The 18,719-nt window shown below is 41.5% G+C and overlaps 1 protein-coding gene across 5 annotated transcripts in view; it reads left to right on the top strand.

Moving 5' to 3' along the window:
• The window catches only part of LOC130283871 (uncharacterized), a 417,906-nt gene that overhangs the window by 250,375 nt on the left and 148,812 nt on the right, over positions 1–18,719 (top strand). For all 5 annotated transcript variants that reach the window (XM_056533499.1, XM_056533498.1, XM_056533496.1 and 2 more), the window contains 5 exons: positions 4,019–4,168; positions 5,731–5,847; positions 6,443–6,616; positions 8,916–9,123; positions 9,507–9,667. In XM_056533499.1, the coding sequence (XP_056389474.1) occupies positions 4,019–4,168; positions 5,731–5,847; positions 6,443–6,616; positions 8,916–9,123; positions 9,507–9,667 (810 nt within the window). The remainder of the gene's footprint in view (positions 1–4,018; positions 4,169–5,730; positions 5,848–6,442; positions 6,617–8,915; positions 9,124–9,506; positions 9,668–18,719) is intronic.

Genomic DNA, 18,719 nt, shown 5'->3' with positions numbered 1-18,719 from the left:
CGCTCCACCCATTGAAGCAGACAGGCTCCCAGTCATCAGCTGACTAGTGAGTCAGGTCTCGGCCGCATTGCAACCTGGGAAAAATCTGAGACAACAGTCATTTTGTATGCTGTTAAAAATAAATATTGGGGTGAAAATCACAGAAGAATTGTGAGAAAGACCATACCGCTATTCTATACTACCAAGAATGAATTAAACTATTTCCTTTTTCCCCCCCTTGTCTATAGTATAGTATGTGACAAAAATAGGAGGGACAATAATCAAATGCTATATACAATAGCGGCAAGTGATACAGTCTCTTCTTTGTTTACACTACTATCCACTTAAACAAGTAGAACCTCTCATACCATGTAAACAAGGAAGAGACTTTAGCAGACACCCAAGTGCTGTGGCCTTTTTAGACAGCTAAAAGGTGGGGGTGCTCCACTCCCCCACCCCCACCCCTCCTCCCCCACACACAAAATAGCAGATTAACATACATATATGATTACCGTATCATATAACATTGTTGCCAATATACCTAGAGAAAATATTACCTCCATAGTGGTACTGAACAGACATGTCAGGAGGGTTACCATAACTAAAAGTCCACTAAAGGTGGGCAGCCATTCAGGTCTCTCCAAAGAATTTTAACTGGTTTCAAGTCAGGGCTCTAGCTGGGCCTGTGAATAGAGTAACCATATTGTCAGCCCAATCTGAGGTCCAGGTCCCTTTGGATCAGGTTTTCATTAAGAATATCTCTGTATTTTGTGCCATTCAGCTTTCCCTTAAAGGGGTACTCCGGAAAATAACTTCTTATTTTTTTTTTTTTTTAAATGAACTGGTGCCAGAAAGTTAAACAGATTTGTAAATTATTTCTATTAAAAAAATCTTTACCCTTCCAGTACTTCTTAGCAGCTGTATGCTACAGAGGAAATTGTTTTCTTTTTGAAATTTTTTTTTTGTCTTGTCCACAGTGCTCTCTGCTGACACCTCTGTCCGTGTCAGGAACTGTCCAGAGCAGCATAGGTTTGCTATGGGGATTTTCTCCTGCTCTGGACAGTTCCTGATACGGGCATAAGGTGTCAGGTGGCACCAGTTGATCTAAAGAAAAAAAAAATGTTTTCCACTGGAGTACCCCTTTAACCCTGACCAGTCTCCCTGTCTCTGCGGCTGAAAAATGCCCCCACACCATGTTTCTCCCACCACTGTGCCTCAGTGTAGGGATGGTATTGGGCTGGTGATGAGCAGTGCCTTGTTTTCTGAAGACATGATGCTTAGAATTTGGACAGAAACTTGGTTTTATCAGACCAGCGAATCTTGTTTTGGTGTCCTTTTGCAAACTCCAGGTGGCTTTCGTGTGTCTTTTACTGAGGAGAAGCTTCCTTCTGGCCATAAAGCCCAAATGGGTGGAGGCCTAAAATTATGGTTGACATTCTAGAAGTTTATCCCATTTGCACACAGAATCTGTGGAGCTCAGCCAGAGTGACCATTGGGTACTTGGTTACCTCTTACCGATCTTATCTCTTCTCCCCAATGACATAGTCTGGTGGGGCGGACAGCTCTAGGAAGAGTCCTGGTTATTCCACACTTCTTCCATTTTGGAACTTTGGAGGCCACTATGTTCTTGGTATCTTTCAGTGCAGCAAAAATATTTTTGTATATTTCTTCAGATCTGTTACTCCAAACTATTCTAACTCTAAGCTCCACAGGCAGGTCGTTCTTACTCACGGATTGGGTTTTACTCTCATGTAGATTGTCAGCTGTTAGACTTATATAGACAGGGGTTTGTCTTTCCAAATTATGTCCAATCAACTAAAGAAGGAAAACTTGTGGAATTATGGAAGTCACAAGACCAATATAATGATGATGTTATTATTTTTTAATCAACTGATGCCAGAAAGTTAAACAAATTTGTGAATTACTTCTATTTGTAAATTATTCCATCTTTACCCTTCCAGTACTAAAATATATAATATCAGTTTTTATATGCTCCAGAGTAAGTTCTTTTCTTTTTAATGTATTTTCTGTGCTCTCTGTTGACACCTCTGTCCATGTCAGGAACTGTCCAGAGCACGAGAGGTTTGCTATAGGCATTTGCTCCTACTCTGGACAGTTCCTCACATGGACAGATGTGTCAGCAGAGAGCACTGTGGTCAGACAGAAAAGAAATTCAAAAAGAAAAGAGCTTCCTCGGGAGCTGATAAGTACTGCAAGGATTAAGAGTTTTAAATAGAAGTAATTTACTAATCTTTTTAACTTTCTGGCACCAGTTTATTTAAAAATAATACCCCTTTAATGACTATCTGTGGAGTGTTCTACCATGCTGAATGTGCTTGGGCATGCAAATCCTCAAGATCCTTTGCAATTGTCAAATAATTGCCTCCTAAATTTGCAAGATGGGATACAATTCGAGAGACTCTGAACGCTATGGTAGCACGTTTTAGGCCATGCAGGCTGCTCACAGTAGCATGAGCAATATACAACCAAGTGTTGTTGCATTAAAAAATGCCTTCTGGGACACTTTTTAGAAATTGCCGTACCACTGGTTCCACAATCAGATAAATGTAATGGCCAGCTATTAGTGTACCTGAAATGAAGACTTAAGTGGATCAGCTACTGTACATTATGCCATCCTACACCACAGTCCCAGGAGTAGGGCTGGGTGCCATTTTCTCTTGAAGGCCTTTTCTTCGCATTGCAATTTCAATGTTGAAGAATATACGGTACATTAAATTAGTGTTGGCTGAACCCTCTGGCAATGTTATGGGTGTGGGTGCTTCCCGTCCCTCACTTGGATTTTAGTATGATTTGACCATCTGGGAAGTCTCCGCTCTCTCCATTTATATGACATAAATGCTTGGCTGGGGGGATCGGGGCCAAAAAAAATCATTCAGATATTAGCTTTCTAATGTGTATGGCCAGCTCAAGCAAGATATTGCTGCAAAGCAACTCTATTCAACATGTTAATATTCACTAGAAAATGATCCTTGGAAAGTACTACAGTGAAGCTCTACTGAAAGGAGGAAGAAGTAACCACTATAGAAGACGCACACCAAAAATCATACGGAAAATATACACATCTTTATTGATACTGATACATAAGGCAGCAACACCAAAATTTAAAACCACTTAAAAACACATACATAAATCAGGTGGAGGGCTGTAGCCCTACAAAAACACCTAAGGCCCCCTGCCAGACCAACAATGGTCCCTGGTGGGTGTCCCAACGCACAGGGAGGTGGAAACCTGTATCCGTACGGGCAGTAAAAAGATTAGCAATATATCAGAAAATGAACTGAAAATACACAAGAGCCCAATAGTACGAAACAAGGGAAAAAGAAAAATACCACTGATCACAAATATAAATGTGTGACCCAGGGATACCTCACCAGGACAGGGGACCACAGCAGCTGCACGCATTCCGCCGCTATCTGCGGCTTCCTCAGGAGAAGGCTGACTCCTGAGGAAGCCGCAGATAGCGGCGGAACGCGTGGAGCTGCTGTGGTCCCCTGTCCTGGTGAGGTATCCCTGGGTCACACATTTATATTTGTGATCAGTGGTATTTTTCTTATTCCCCTGTTTCGTACTATTGGGCTCTTGTGTATTTTCAGTTCATTTTCTGATATATTGCTAATCTTTTTACTGCCCGTACGGATACAGGTTTCCACCTCCCTGTGCGTTGGGACACCCACCAGGGACCATTGTTGGTCTGGCAGGGGGCCTTAGGTGTTTTTGTAGGGCTACAGCCCTCCACCTGATTTATGTATGTGTTTTTAAGTGGTTTTAAATTTTGGTGTTGCTGCCTTATGTATCAGTATCAATAAAGATGTGTATATTTTCCGTATGATTTTTGGTGTGCGTCTTCTATAGTGGTTACTTCTTCCTCCTTTCAGTATAGTCTCTGCTTAACCACTGACTGCACCCGCCTATGATTGTGGTGCCCATCCTGCAATTTTGTTTGTGTCTACAGTGAAGCTCTGTCTGTAGTAATGATATTTACCTTCTTTTTGGTTACGCATATCTGTGTATGCTACAGAAAAAACAAGAGCTGGATGTGATTCTCACCCATAATGTCCAGCCTGCAATAACTCTTGGTATACCCACAAGGACCATGGTAGATGTGACAACGGAAAGAAGCAGTGAACTATACAAAAGGTCAATTCACCTTAGCTGGGACAATAAACAGGTATTTAAAAAATACATGCATCAAATACATATTTATATATATATATATATATATATATATATATATATCTCATCAATGGCAAATGCTATTTACTGCTACATATTCAGTACATGTACAGTGGTCCCTCAAGTTACAATATTAATTGGTTCCATGATGACCATTGTATGTTGAAACCATCGTATGTTGAGACCATAACTCTATGGAAACCTGGTAATTGGTTCTAAAGCCTTCAAAATGTCATCCAAAAATAGGAAAACGTGAGGATTAAACGAAAATAAGTAGATAACTAATATAGATAAAGCAAGTCCTTACATATAAAAGTAAGAAAGATCTGCTGGGAGCTGTAAATCACTCTCTATTTCAGTGTTTCCCAACCAGTGTGCCTCCAGCTGTTGCAAAACTACAACTCCCAGCATGCCCGGACAGCCAAAGGCTGTCCGGGCATGCTGGGAGTTGTAGTTTTGCAAAAGCATGAGGCAAGCTCTTTGGGAAACACTGGTCTATGTGGAGGACAGAAGCTTCTTCAGGATCCTGTACAAAACACGAAATGTTCTAAAAAAAAGGAAAATGGAACCGCCCTCACCTGATGCCCAAAGGAGATGCTAACCCTGGCACAGGTAAAGAGTACAGAACATGTAACAAAGAGTACAGAACATGTAATACCTCCCTGGGGCGCTACCAGACACCAGTCAGTGCATGCACTTTAGGAATACACGGGTTTTACCAGTCTGATCCGGTAATCCATTCTGATTGGTCGGTTCTGCCAGCCATTGACACGTTTTGCAGATTCCATAGCATTGTATGTTGAGTCTGGTTTCAAATTACAATGATCCAGAAAAGACCATTGTATGTTGAAACTATTGTATGTTGAGGCCATTGTAAGTTGAGGGATCACTGTACATAAAACAAAGATGTGTGAAAGCACCCATGCAGAAGAAGGGCACCAAATTTAATAGAATGAACAAACTTGAAGGGCATAGCACTATACTTTCCTACAAGGCATGAGAAGGCAGTAACACTTTGCTTGGTGCAGTGGTTTGGTAGGTAGTGTTGCTCGCGAATATTCGCAATGCAAATTTTATTCGCGAATATCGCATATTCGCGAATATTCGTGAATATAGCGCTATATATTCGGAATTACGAATATTTGGGGTTTTTTTTATTTTTTTTTTCACAGTACACATCACAGTGATCATCCCTCTCTGCTTCCAGCTTGTGTGGTGTAAAGAAGGCTCTAATACTACTGTTTGAGACTGGCATGCGAATTTTCGCTTATGCTCATTTTTGTATATGCTAATTTTCGCATGCGCGAATTTTCGCATATGCGAAAATAAAACGTGAATATTACGAATATGCGAATTTAGCGAATATATGATGAATATTCGTCCATATATTCGCGAAATATCGCGAATTCGAATATGGCCTATGCCGCTCAACACTATTGGTAGGATCAACAGGCATTTTGTGTTTTTGCTATGAGGCCATCTGTCCCTATGTATGCCCTTATTTCTGCTTCATTAATTTGACCTGGTTATTCACTCAAATTGACGATTTTGTTACAGCTTAGTGAAGAAGTGAACTTTCTTCAGAAGGATGATCACATAACGTTTGTTTACAAGATAACACATAATCTGGAAACTCTGAAAAAGTTGCTGCTTGAAGAGAAAATGGAAATTCGGGTAAGTTACTTCATTGCACAGGCCAACACCTTCCATATGTACTGAGATTTAAAAAAAAAAAGTCAAACACCACCCTACAGCTGCTTGGGATTTGGGGCCTATATTCGAGAAATTGACTTTGACATATTAGTCTATCAGGAATAGGCCATGTTTTCTAGTAGATGAAGAAATTAGTCACTAGTTATGTAGCGTGAGATTCACATATTATTATTATATTTACAGTAAGTCAATACTATTCTGCCTTTTCAATATATAAATATGCTTCTGTGACTGTATATGCTTGAGATTTTCCGAAATATTCCTGTAAGCTCTTTATTTTGATGCTACATGCTCATATACTGGAAAATTTGGTCATCAATGTACCCAATACTCAACATTTAGGTTTTCCCCTTAATTTCCTAAAACATGCCACATTTCGCAGATTTAGATGTTGTTCTCAGAAATATGCTTTTTCCACGAAAACTTTTAAAGTCCCATATTCTATCCCCTTTATTTAAGTCACTTATTTTATATTTAATGACCTATTATTTCATGAAAGAAATAGTCAGTAACACGTTGGATCCTCAAACATAATTCACCCTTCTTTTATTATTAGGCTGACATAGAACTTGAAGAAAATAGAAATATGAGCCTGGCCACTTACTATGGACCTCACTTCATGAATACCACAGTGCGAATAAAGAGCAATGAGACCAGCTGTAACCTGACCGCAACCATCCAGCAAAACTGGCCTTGGTTACTCCGCAATGGCATTTCTGCTTCAATACAGGTGACGTACAGAGATCTGTTAAGAGGTTTAACACCAATATACAGTACTTGTCCACAGTGGTGTATCTGTCCTAATGTTGTGTATTTTTTAAGCAAAACATAAGACAAAGACAACATAAAATACAGTTTTAAATGATTTCATGTATCATCTGACCATTTGTTGACACCTAAAACCTGGTCATGTCAGCTTTAGTGGAAACAATTACAAACTCAAGTTACTCAAGATCTTTTTCCCATCTCTGCAAATTAATTTTGTCCAATTTTTTTGTAAGATCAGTTTACTGTAGTCACATCTTTCACATTCGTAAACTGGCAATTTATGGTCCAGACACAAAGTCTCAATGGAATCCAACATTTTCAAATCACTAAAGGGGTATTTTGGGGCAAAAACATTTTATCCCCTATCCAAAGGATGGGGGATAAGATGTCTGATCGCGGGGGGCCCGCTGCTGAGACCCCCCACGATCTCCCTGCAGCACCCGCATTCTATGCGGGTGCTGAATCTCCAGTTTCGGAAACCTCCGGGTTTCTGGGACTGGGGACGTCACGCCACGCCCCCTCCATTCATGTCTATGGGAGGGGGCGTGAGGTTTCCGAAACTGGAGATTTAGCACCCGAATAGAATGCGGGTGCTGCAGGGTGATCGCGGGGGGTCTCAGCAGCGAGCCCCTCGCAATCAGACATCCTATCCCCTATCCTTTGGATAGGGGATAAAATGTTTTTGCCCGGAATACCCATTTAAGCCATTTAGAGGTGATGAAAATTTTTGAACAAAAATGTTAAAGGGGAACTCCGGTGGAAGAAAAATGTTTTTTTTTTTTTTTGTTTTGTTTTTTTAAATCAACTGGTGTCAAAAAGTTAAACAGATTTGTAAATGACTTCTATTTAAACAGCTTAATCCTTCCAGTACTTATTAGCTGCTGTATACTACAGAGGAAGTTTTTTAGTGCCCTCTGCTTACACCTCTGTCCATGTCAGGAACTGTCCAGAGCAGGAGAGGTTTTTTATGGAGATTTGCTCCTACTCTGGACAGTTCCTGTCATTGACAGAGGTGTCAGCAGAGAGCACTGTGGTCATACAGAAAAGATATTCAAAAAGAAAAGAACTTCTTGTGGAGCAAACAGCAGCTGGAAGGAGTAAGATGTTTATATAGAAATCATTTACAAATCTCTTTAACTTTCTGGCACCAGTTGATTTAAAAAAAAATGTTTTCCACCGGAGTACCCCTTTAAGCCATCTGTTGATGACCTGAAGCTCCAATGTTATGTGCATATGCAGTGAGACAAACAAAAGCACAAGAACAAATTTATGTCTTAATGGACTTGACCCCTATTGAGGTGCTATGGCAGAACATTAGACACTCAGATCAAACTCGAAAGCCTTCCTATGTAGCTGAATCAAAAACGACTGATCTCTTGTTGGCACTAAAGATGGCACAGCCAGGTAGCTGTTTTGACCAGTTATGTGTGCAGAGATGATACTTAAATTGCAAAAAGAGTACAAATCAAAAAACACTTTTACATGTAGTTTGTCAACTTTTCCTGCTGTATTTGGTATGATACTGAACATTGTAAAGACAAGTCTTTGCATTATCTTTATGGACATTCTATAGCTGTAGAAGTCATACCCTCTATCACACCAAGTGTAGATTATGGATGCATAGAAAAGGTTACAGACGAAGAGTTCCTGCCTCTAGACGTAGTGGCACACCTGATGCACCAGAAAGAATGGCCTATTAGTAAAGGGGTGTGGTATGTTCAGAAATGGGCTTGGCCCATAAGACCATGCCATGTGTCAAAAAATAAAAAAAATAAAATATGGCGCATTATTTTTGGCTGAAGTAAGCCATCTAATGGTTGGTGTAAACTGAAACTTAGTCTACGGACATGCTTATTTTATCAATCAGCCTGAGTTACTGTGATAAATCTGGCATATTTAATGTCTGAACATCTAAGTTAGCATTTGTTTAAGTTAGTGAAAGAGTTCGACAGTTTTAGTAAATTCTCTCCCGACTGTATGGGTTCTCCTTTGTTTTAGACTGGTATATGACCTTATTATGCATCCTTTGATTCTAGAAAAAAGTATCGGCTTTTTTCATTACCGCAGGTCAGCTCATGGTCAGTTTGATGGTGTCTCATCTTTGACTATGAGGCATCCTAATACTTTATTTATATTTTTAGCTAGTTTTCCAGGAGCCCAGTAAAAACACCTAATGGTGGGTTATGTGTAGAAACACAAGGAATGCTTCAAGAAAGAGGTGCGGTCAGAAAAGTAATAAAATGGCTGCTATTTTTCCTTAGAGCTCAATGGATATACAAGCAATTAATGGAAAACAGGAAGTGTCTGTGGAGGCCGCAACAACACATAATGCCTTTATGTGCACCATGTCTTCTCTGTCCACAGCAAAGAGCCACAAGGTCCTCCTCAAAAGTGGCCACAACATCGACTCGTTTTTGAAATTTGGATATCCTAAAGTGATCCACGTGACTGGAATATTGGCAAAAGAAGGTGCGTAGCCTAATATAAGAATTACAGTAGAGGGGAGCAGAAAAGGCAGTTGTGATGAGACTACACTGTATATTGTCTTTGCTAATATGTGTGAATGGAGAATGAATAGTTATTATTGGATGTACACACATACAAGAGACATTTAAAATTACTCTACTGTTCCTCTGAAGCTTTCGAAAAGCCCCTCCAAACCTCACACCTTGTTTCTGTTAGTTGGCAGTCTATATACATTAATATTTCACTGGGATTCAAGATATCTACTGTATAGGCAAAACTCAAATTTCTGATCTGAAAAACTAAAAAACAGGCAAAAATATACTGCGGCAGGGGAGAAACTTCAGAACCTCTTTATTTCACTGATTCTCTTGTTTTGCCTTTTGTAGGAGATAAAGTAAATGGTACATTGGATTTGGAATCTGACAAGAAAAAATTAAGGATTGATATAAAGTCCTTCGTGGATCAAAGTCACAACATTGGCGTCGCTGCAGGAGTGAAGCATTCAATGCCCTCACTGGTTGCCTGGTCAATACCAAACTCAATGCAGGTAACTCATTAACTGCTCAATGGTATCTCCACATAGAGTGTCACTTATCTGTCAAATAACTACAAAATGTCTTTTACTCCTTTCACATGTCCATTGTCTATAAATCTGTTACTACTGACATTTAATGTAGATGTAATACCGCTGGTTGGCAACCACCAGTATACTATATGTTTTGGTTCTCACCTGCGTCAGGTGACATTCTCTGTGCCATGTCTCTGCTGCGTACACTGGCCTACCTCCTCTGGACTTTCTCCTGCTGCTTTGGCCATTTCTGCAGTTTCCCCCTCTGCACTTCTCCCTTCCTGTGGTGCCTGAGCAATAGTGTAGTTTGAGCTACAAGTGGTTTTCCATCTACTACTGTGAACCTGTGTTTGACGTTGCCTATTTCCTGATTCTGCCTCTGCCTCATTCCTTTGTTCCTGTCTGATTCCAGCTGCCACTTATCTAAGACCACCCAAGTCCCCCCCCCCCCTGCATTCTGGAACGGGATAAAGGGTGAAAACTAGGACAAAACTTAGACTCCGCTCCCAAGTTTGGCCCACAGCCAAGTGTCACAATGGGTCCACATCTATTGGGGCATTACAGTGGATAGGTGCAAGATAATGCAACTGGGGCCAAAAACCCAAGCACAGAATATAGAGTGTGTGATACAGTCCTAACCTCAGTATCTGAGGAAAGAGATTTAGGGGTCATTATTTCAGAAGACACAAAGCGTTTAAGGAGTTTAAAGGGGTTATCCAGGAAAAAAACTTTTTTTTTTATGTATCAACTGGCTCAAGAAAGTTAAACAGATTTGTAAATTACTTCTATTAAAAAAATCTTAATCCTTTCAGTACTTATGAGCTTCTGAAGTTAAGGTTGTTCTTTTCTGTCTAAGTGCTCTCTGATGACACGTGTCTCAGGAACCGCCCAGTTTAGAAGCAAATCCCCATAGCAAACCTCTTCCAAACTGGGCGGTTCCCGAGACACGTGTCATCAGAGAGCACTTTGACAGAAAAGAACAACCTTAACTTCAGAAAAGTACTGAAAGAATTAAGATTTTTTTATAGAAGTAATTTACAAATCTGTTTAACGCCAAGCCCCCTCCATACATGTCTGTGGGAGGGGTCATGATGGCTGTGACCTCACGAGGAGGCTTCCAGTCCCGGAAAAGGCATAAAATGTTTATGGCTGGAACACCCCTTTAATTTGAATGAATGGAGCAGTGTCATTCATCAGTGATCACCACTGGGGGTATTGTGACTGTATTCTGTGGGTATTCCGAAGGGGTGATCTCACCAATGATCAGAAAATAAATGGAGCCCTAGCCATGCATGTGCATTGCTGCTCTGTTCATTTGGGGGACAATTGCCTTAAGTCTTAGGATCATTTGGGATTCCAAATCACCACCAATCAACTAGTTATACCTTTTGGGATAACTGCTATGCTAGTCTGTGGCACCCACACTGAGAACTCCTTATCCACTAATAGGATATATATATATATATATATATATATATATATATATATATATATATATATATACAGTGGTCCCTCAACATACGATGGTAATACGTTCCAAATGAACCATCGTTTGTTGAAACCATCGTATGTTGAGGGATCCGTGCAATGGAAAGAATAGGAAGTTATACCCACCTGTCCCCGCTGCTCCCGTCACCGCTCGTCACCGCTGCCCTGGATGTTGCTGTCCATCGCTCCATCGCTGTCCCCGACGCTCCGGACGTCTCTGCTTCCCTGGGATCCGCGCTCTCCGTCGCCGCTATCACGTCACTACGCACACCGCTCCTATTGGATGACGGGACTGCGTGCGCGGCGACGTGATGACGACGAAGGAGAACACTGGCGATGCAGGAGATCCCGAAGAGGACGCTATGGAGCCCCACGGCTATCCGGCAGCAGCTGAAGCAGTCTGCGCTGCCGGATAGCAGTTTATGCGATGGCCCCGACATACAAAAGCATCGTATGTTGATGCTGCCTTCAACATGCGATGACCTCTGAGAGGCCATCGCATGTTGAAATTATTGTATGTCAGAGCCATCGTAGGTCGGGGGGGTCACTGTATATATATACAAAGGTTCTTCATATTCTTTCTAAAATTTGCAATAATTTTAAGCCTTCTAAAGGTGATCCCAACATAAAACTGTAAAAACATATTATTTCCATAACTTAATCTATATATATATATACCGTATTTATCGGGGTATACCACGCACCGGCCTATAACACGCACCCTCATTTTACCAAGGATATTTGGGTAAAAAAAGTTTTTTACCCAAATATCCATGATAAAATGAGGGTGCGTGTTATAGGCCGGTGCGTGGTATACCCCGATATACCCCCAGGAAAGGCAGGGGGAGAGAGGCCGTCGCTGCCCGCTTCTCTCCCCCTGCCTTTCCTGGGGTCTAGAGCGCTGCTGTCGGCCCTTTTCACCCCCTGGTTATCGGCGACGCTGCCCGTTCTGTCCCCCTGACTATCGGTGCCGGCGCCGATAGCCAGGGAGAGAGAAGCGGCGCCGACAGCCAGGGGGAGAGAAGGGGCAGCAGCACCCATTGCCGGCGCCGCTGCCCCGTTGCCTCCCCCCATCCCCGGTGGCATAATTACCTGAGTCCGGTCCGCGCTGCTCCAGGCTTCCGTCGTGCGTCCCCAGCGTCGTTGCTATGCACGGCGCGGCGCTCTGACGTCATGCGCCGCGCCGTTCAGCGCATAGCAATGATGCCGGGGACGCACGACGGAGGCCTGGAGCAGCGCGGACCGGACTCAGGTAATTATGCCACCGGGGATGGGGGGAGGCAACGGGGCAGCGCTTCTTTCTCCCTGGCTATCGGCGCTGGCACCGATAGTCAGGGGGACAGAACGGGCAGCGGCGCCGATAACCAGGGGGTGAAAAGGGCCGGCAGCAGCGCTCTAGACCCCAGGAAAGGCAGGGGGAGAGAAGCGGGCAGAGACGGCCTCTCTCCCCCTGCCTTTCCTGGGGGTGTATCGGCGTATAACACGCACACAGACTTTAGGCTAAAAATTTTAGCCTAAAAAGTGCGTGTTATACGCCGATAAATACGGTATATATATATATATATATATATGTGTGTGTGTGTGTGTAATTAAATAAAACACAATGGGGGACATGTATCAAAGACTTTACCCCTGTTTTGTTTTAAAAAAATTTGCGTCAAATTTTGCGCAAGCTGTTTTTTTGCGTCTGTTTTTGAGTACATTCTGGTCAAGCATTTCCTCCAGATGTGTAGGTTTCGCCGGTGTACCTTGGAGTGACATATTTGGTACGCACAAATTTTATTAACTGCGTACATTTCATTTACTCGCAGAAATCTTACGCAATGACCACATTTTTTACGAAAATATAAGCCATCTTGGACTGCACGTAGCTCTAAATCATCTATTTAATTTTTCAAAGAGTGGATTGAGGTCGATCGTTGTGCCGCGCGCTGTTAACCCTTCGGACGCGGCGATCAAAGTTGACCGCCGCGTCTGAAAGTGAAATTAAATGCTTCCCGGCAGCTCAGTCGGGCTGATCGGGACATCGTGATAAAATCGCGATGTTCCGATCAGCTGGGACGCAGGCGGAGGTCTCCTTACCTCTGTCCGCGGCGTCCGATCGGGGTTTGATTGCTCCAAGCTATGGCTCTGCAGGGATCAGCATAGAAGATCAGTGTGTGCAGTGCTATAGCTCCCTATGGGAGCTATAGCACTGCAAAAAAAAAAGTGAAAAAAAAAAGTTAACGAAGGTCATTTAACCCCTTCCCTAATAAAAGTTCAAATCACCCCCCTTTTCCCCCCAAAAAAACCTGTGTAAATAAAAATAAAAATGTACATGTGGTATCGACGCATGCATAAATGTCCGAACTATAAAAATATATCATTAATTAAACCGCACGGTCAATGGCGTACGCGCTAAAAAATTTCAAAGTCCAAAATAACGCATTTTTGGTAGCTTTTTATGTAATGAAAAAATGAATAAAAAGCGATGAAAAAGTTCGATCAATACAAAAATTCTACCGTTAAAAACGTCGGATCACGGCGCAAAAAATGAGCCCTCATACTGCCCCATATGCAGAAAAATAAAAATGTTATAGGGGTCAGAAGATGACAATTTTAAACGTATAAATTTCTGTGCATGTAGTTATGATTTTTTCCAGAAGTACGACAAAATCAAACCGATATAAGTAGGGTATCATTTTAATCGTATGGATCTACAGAATGAAGATCAGGTGTCATTTTTACTGAAAAGTGTACTGCCTAGAAACGGAAGCCCCCAAAAGTTACAAAATGGCATTTTTTCTTCAATTTCGTCACACAATAATTTTTTTTTCCATTTCGTTGTAGATTATTGGGTAAAATGACTCATGTCACTACAAAGTAGAATTGGTGGTGCAAAAAAATAAGCCATCATATGGATTTTTCGGTGCAAAATTGAAAGGGTTATGATTTTTAAAAGATGAGGAGGAAAAAACGAAAGTGCAAAAATCGAAAACCCCTCAGTCCTTAAGGGGTTAAAGTCCCATACAAGTCTATGGGAAATATATGTTACTGCATAACTTCCAAACGGCTGGAGATATTTCGATAATACTTGGTCACATGTTACTTATATGTCCACTTAAAATATAGGATAGTTAATTTAACCCTTAACTACCCCCATTTGTGAGGGTCTGGGTTTTTGTTTAAAGTCCCATGCAAATCAATAAGAAATGTATGTTCCCACATAACTTCCGTATGGCTGGGGATATTTCATTAATACCTGGTACACATATTACTTACAGTCATAGCCGTAAATGTTGGCACCCCTGAAATTTTTCAAGAAAATTAAGTATTTCTCTAAGAAAAGGATTGCAGTAATATGTTTTGCTATACACATGTTTATTCCTTTTGTGTGTATTGGAACTAAACAAAAAAAGGGAGAAAAAAAAGCAAATTGGACATAATGTCATACCAAACTCCAAAAATGGGCTGGACAAATTTATTGGCACCCTTAACTTAATGTTTCTATAGATATAGCGGTCAGCACAACCTGCTTCTAATTATATAGGTGTGTGTATAGTAAGGATGCTCGGATAGATGCGGTAGATGGGCCAGTAGTGGTGGTGCTCAATCTCAGTGAAATGATAGCAGGTATCCAATATGACAATGGTAGGAAAAATGAGAGGCCACTCACCAAGTTCGTGCTCCAAGAATCTTGCTTTATTTTCGATGCATTAAAAATGCCAAAAGGACAAGGTCAGATGCCTGGATGGTGCCGCAATTACAGCGGCTGTTTCACACGGGATTGTGCTTCATCAGACTGCATACCTACATCTGTGTGAGGGGGAGGTATAAACCTTCCTTCCCACGTGACACAGGTGCGTCAGAGTATAGATACAGTACTTAAAAGTAAACATTCTACATTTAGAAAAATTTAAAACATAACGCCATCAATCTTATTTAGACCGAGATTTTCTAACGCACAAGTATTTATTATCCATCTCTCATCTCTTTGTAGTAAAAGCTTGCGCTCTTTCAATGCTACACATTTTCAAACAAGAGGGATTATTTCCATGCACTTCCATGAGAGACCTTATAGTGCACCCAATGTAAAATTGTTTACATGGGCATACTATAGCATTTACAAGGCATTTGGTTTTGCAACAAACGGGTCCATTTAGTTTCACCTGGATGCCTCCAACACAAATATTTTTATCTGTATTCATATAACCGCCCCATGTGCAGGAACCGCACTTATAGTTCCCTGCTAGGAGTGACTTGGTTATCCAATTTGTGTTCAGATTCGTCCGGGTGAACTTGTAGCGAAACGAGGAGGAGTATGGAATAATTGCCGAGGAACTGTGTAAAGCTAAAACAGAATTACGCACATGTTTCATAGTTACTGACTACCATCTCTTCTTAAAGAAATTGTAAGAGAAATTAGCAGCATTACAATCCATCATAAAAGATCAAAAGAGAGACAAGTTCATCCGGGATAAGTTGGATTATGACACCGACAATGTGTTTACATGTCATACCTATAATAAACGTCCACTGTTAAGAAAGTCAAAGGGAAAAAAGAAAGTTACTGACTTCTGGACAACAGATACAGAATCCAGTGGTTTAGAAGACTCAAACATAGTTCAAAAAAATTCACAAGTACAAAAAAAACTTTCAGAGCCAAGCCAATCGAAAACTTCCCGGAGCCGGTATAACAACCAAAAAAAAAAAAACAAGAAGGGAACAAACTAGGAAGATCCGACGAGAGCAACAAGAAAAATGGAAGAAGGTCTCCTGGACTGCATTCACACTTGATAATACGCCCACTATTATTAACCTTACAGACTTTGTCCTGGATCAAGCAATGGAATCCGTGTTCATGAAGGGGCTGAATTTTTGCATCACTGAAGATTTTGATAAAACTGACTTTAATGTGGAATTTTTTAAGGGGATTTGAAGCTTAATTTGAAAAAAATGTTTAGCAATAAAGTTTCTTCTGCCATACATTTAGAAGGTGGAAAAACATTTACAATTAACCCATTAGGTTTTAAAGCAGGAGAAGATTTTACATCTAACAACATCAACTGTATAAATATTCTGACAGAATTGTTACACGGAGTTCCTACCCCTCTTACTAACCCTGAGTCCTCAATTTCAGAGGGGGTATTCAATTCACCTTCTGTCCCCCTACTCAGCCAGGATCCAACATACATCTCTTTGAGAAGAAAGTCGTAAAGGACAGACACTCATCTACCCCATCGACCCCCCTAATTTAAGAAAGGAGGAGCAGGTTGCCCTCAAACACTGAAAATAATAGTAATATAATTATAAAAAAGCAGATATGGGGGGGGGGGGGAATGTTATGTTGATGATGCAACAAAACTATATAGCAGAAGCCACTCGACAGCTAAACAATATAAACATATATATAAAACTTTCAAGCAATCCCACACAGAAATTACTGTCCTAATTAAGATCTTTGTTACGTAAATACACAGAAAGGAATATCATTTAAGAAAAAACTGCTCTTAAACTTCTCCCCAGCAATGCTAGAGCCGCCCAATGCTACTTTCTTCCGAAAGTCTGTAAAGATAAAAAAAACTCCCCCGGACGCCCGATTGTGTCGGGTGTGGGATCACTTACAGAAGCTTTATCCAGATTTTTGGACTGGCTCTTGCATCCATTGGCGAAGGAAATTACTTCCCTCGTCAAGGACACAGGATAATTCCTTTGTGCTGTGGAGAATACAGAATGGCCTGAGCAGTACGCTCTTTCCTCTCTTGACGTGGAGTCCCTCTACACAAGCATCCCCCAGGACAAGGGGGTTGTCTGTGTGCGAGAGCTCCTCACCGAGACAGGCAAGAGCGCTGCTTTCATTGATTTTGTCAGTGAAGCGTTGCAGTTCGTTCTTACTAGCAACACGTTTCAGTTTGACAAGGAATGTCAGCAGTGGGGTCTGTGTCAGCAGTGGGGGTCCTCCTGGGTCTCCTGCCATAGCATTTCATTTCATTTAAATGGCGACGGATAGTTCACACTGACACTGATGCTCCCTGAGCCTGCAGGACAGCTTGAATTTCTTTGGAACTTGTTTGGGGCTGCTTATCCACCATCCTGACTATCCTGCCTTGACACCTTTCATCAATTTTTCTCTTCCGTCCACACCCATGGAGATTAGCTACAGTGCCATAGGTTGCAAACTTCTTGATAATGTTGCGCACTGTGGACAAAGGCAAATCTAGATATCTGGAGATGGACTTGTAACCTTGAGATTGTTGATATTTTTCCATAAATTTGGTTCTCAAGTCCTCAGAAAGTTTTCGTCTCCTCTTTCTGTTGTCCATGCTTAGTGTGGCACACACAGACAAACAATGCAAAGACTAAGTGAACTTCTCTCCTTTTTATGTGCTTTCAGGCGTGATTTTTTTTTTTATTGCCCATGCCTGTTACTTGCCCTGGGTGAGTTTAAAGGAGCATCACATGGTTGCAACAATCTTATTTTTCCACAATTTTGAAAGGGTGCCAACATTTTGTCCAGCCCATTTTTGGAGTTTGGTGTTACATTATGTCCAATTTGCTTTTTTTCCTCCCTTTTTGGTTTAGTTCCAATACACACAAAGGGAATAAACATGTGTATAGCAAAACATGTGTTACTGCAATCCTTTTGTGTGAGAAATACTTAATTTTCTTGAAAAATTTCAGGGGTGCCAACGTTTACTTCCATGACTGTATATGTCAAATAAAAAGATATGATAGTTAAATAAACCCTTACCTACACCCTTATATTACAGATGGGTTTTTGTTTCAAGTCCCATGCAAGTATATGGGATTTCCAGTACCTTTTTCCACAAGCTCCGCTCTGCATCTCCTGGTGACTGTGTCAGTCTGGCTTGCAAGTCACATCCCATCTCACAAAGACACGCCCACATTTTAAGCACTACCCCTTTTATTATCTACCCTTTTTGTGCATTGGTCTGGCTTGCAAATCATGCCCAGTCCCACAAAACCACGTCCCCTTCTATTTTCAGCTTACAATATCTTCATCACAAATCAGTCCCAACTGTGAACAAGATATGAGGACGGAACATAAGGACGGGATATGAGGACAGGATTTGAGGTCAGGATATGAAGACAGGATGTGAGGACGGGATATGAGGATGGGATATGAGGTCGGGATATGAGGTCGAGATAGGAGGACGGGAAATGAGGTCGAGATAGGAGGACGAAATATGAGGACGAGATATGAGGATGGGATCTGAGGATGGGATATGAGGTCGGGATAGGAGGTTGGGATAGGAGGTCGGGATATTAGGATGGAATATGAGGACAGGATATGAGGTCGAGATAGGAGGACGGGATAGGAGGTCGGGATGTGAGGATCGACTTCCAGGGGATGGTGGGTCTCCACGGCGCTGACCAGGGACGGACACGTCAGGTAGGTAGAAAAGGATTTTATTAAAATAATGCCATTAGCATTATTTTAATAAAATCCTTTTCTACCTACCTGACGTGTACGTCCCTGGTCAGCACCGTGGAGACCCACCATCCCCGGGAAGTCGATCTCTACTGCTGCCTGGTTGGTTGG

Source organism: Hyla sarda, chromosome 8 (assembly GCF_029499605.1).
Source record: "Hyla sarda isolate aHylSar1 chromosome 8, aHylSar1.hap1, whole genome shotgun sequence".
NCBI lineage: Eukaryota > Metazoa > Chordata > Amphibia > Anura > Hylidae > Hyla > Hyla sarda.
Note: the sequence above shows the minus strand (reverse complement) of the source record. Positions and strands in the feature narration are given on the sequence as shown.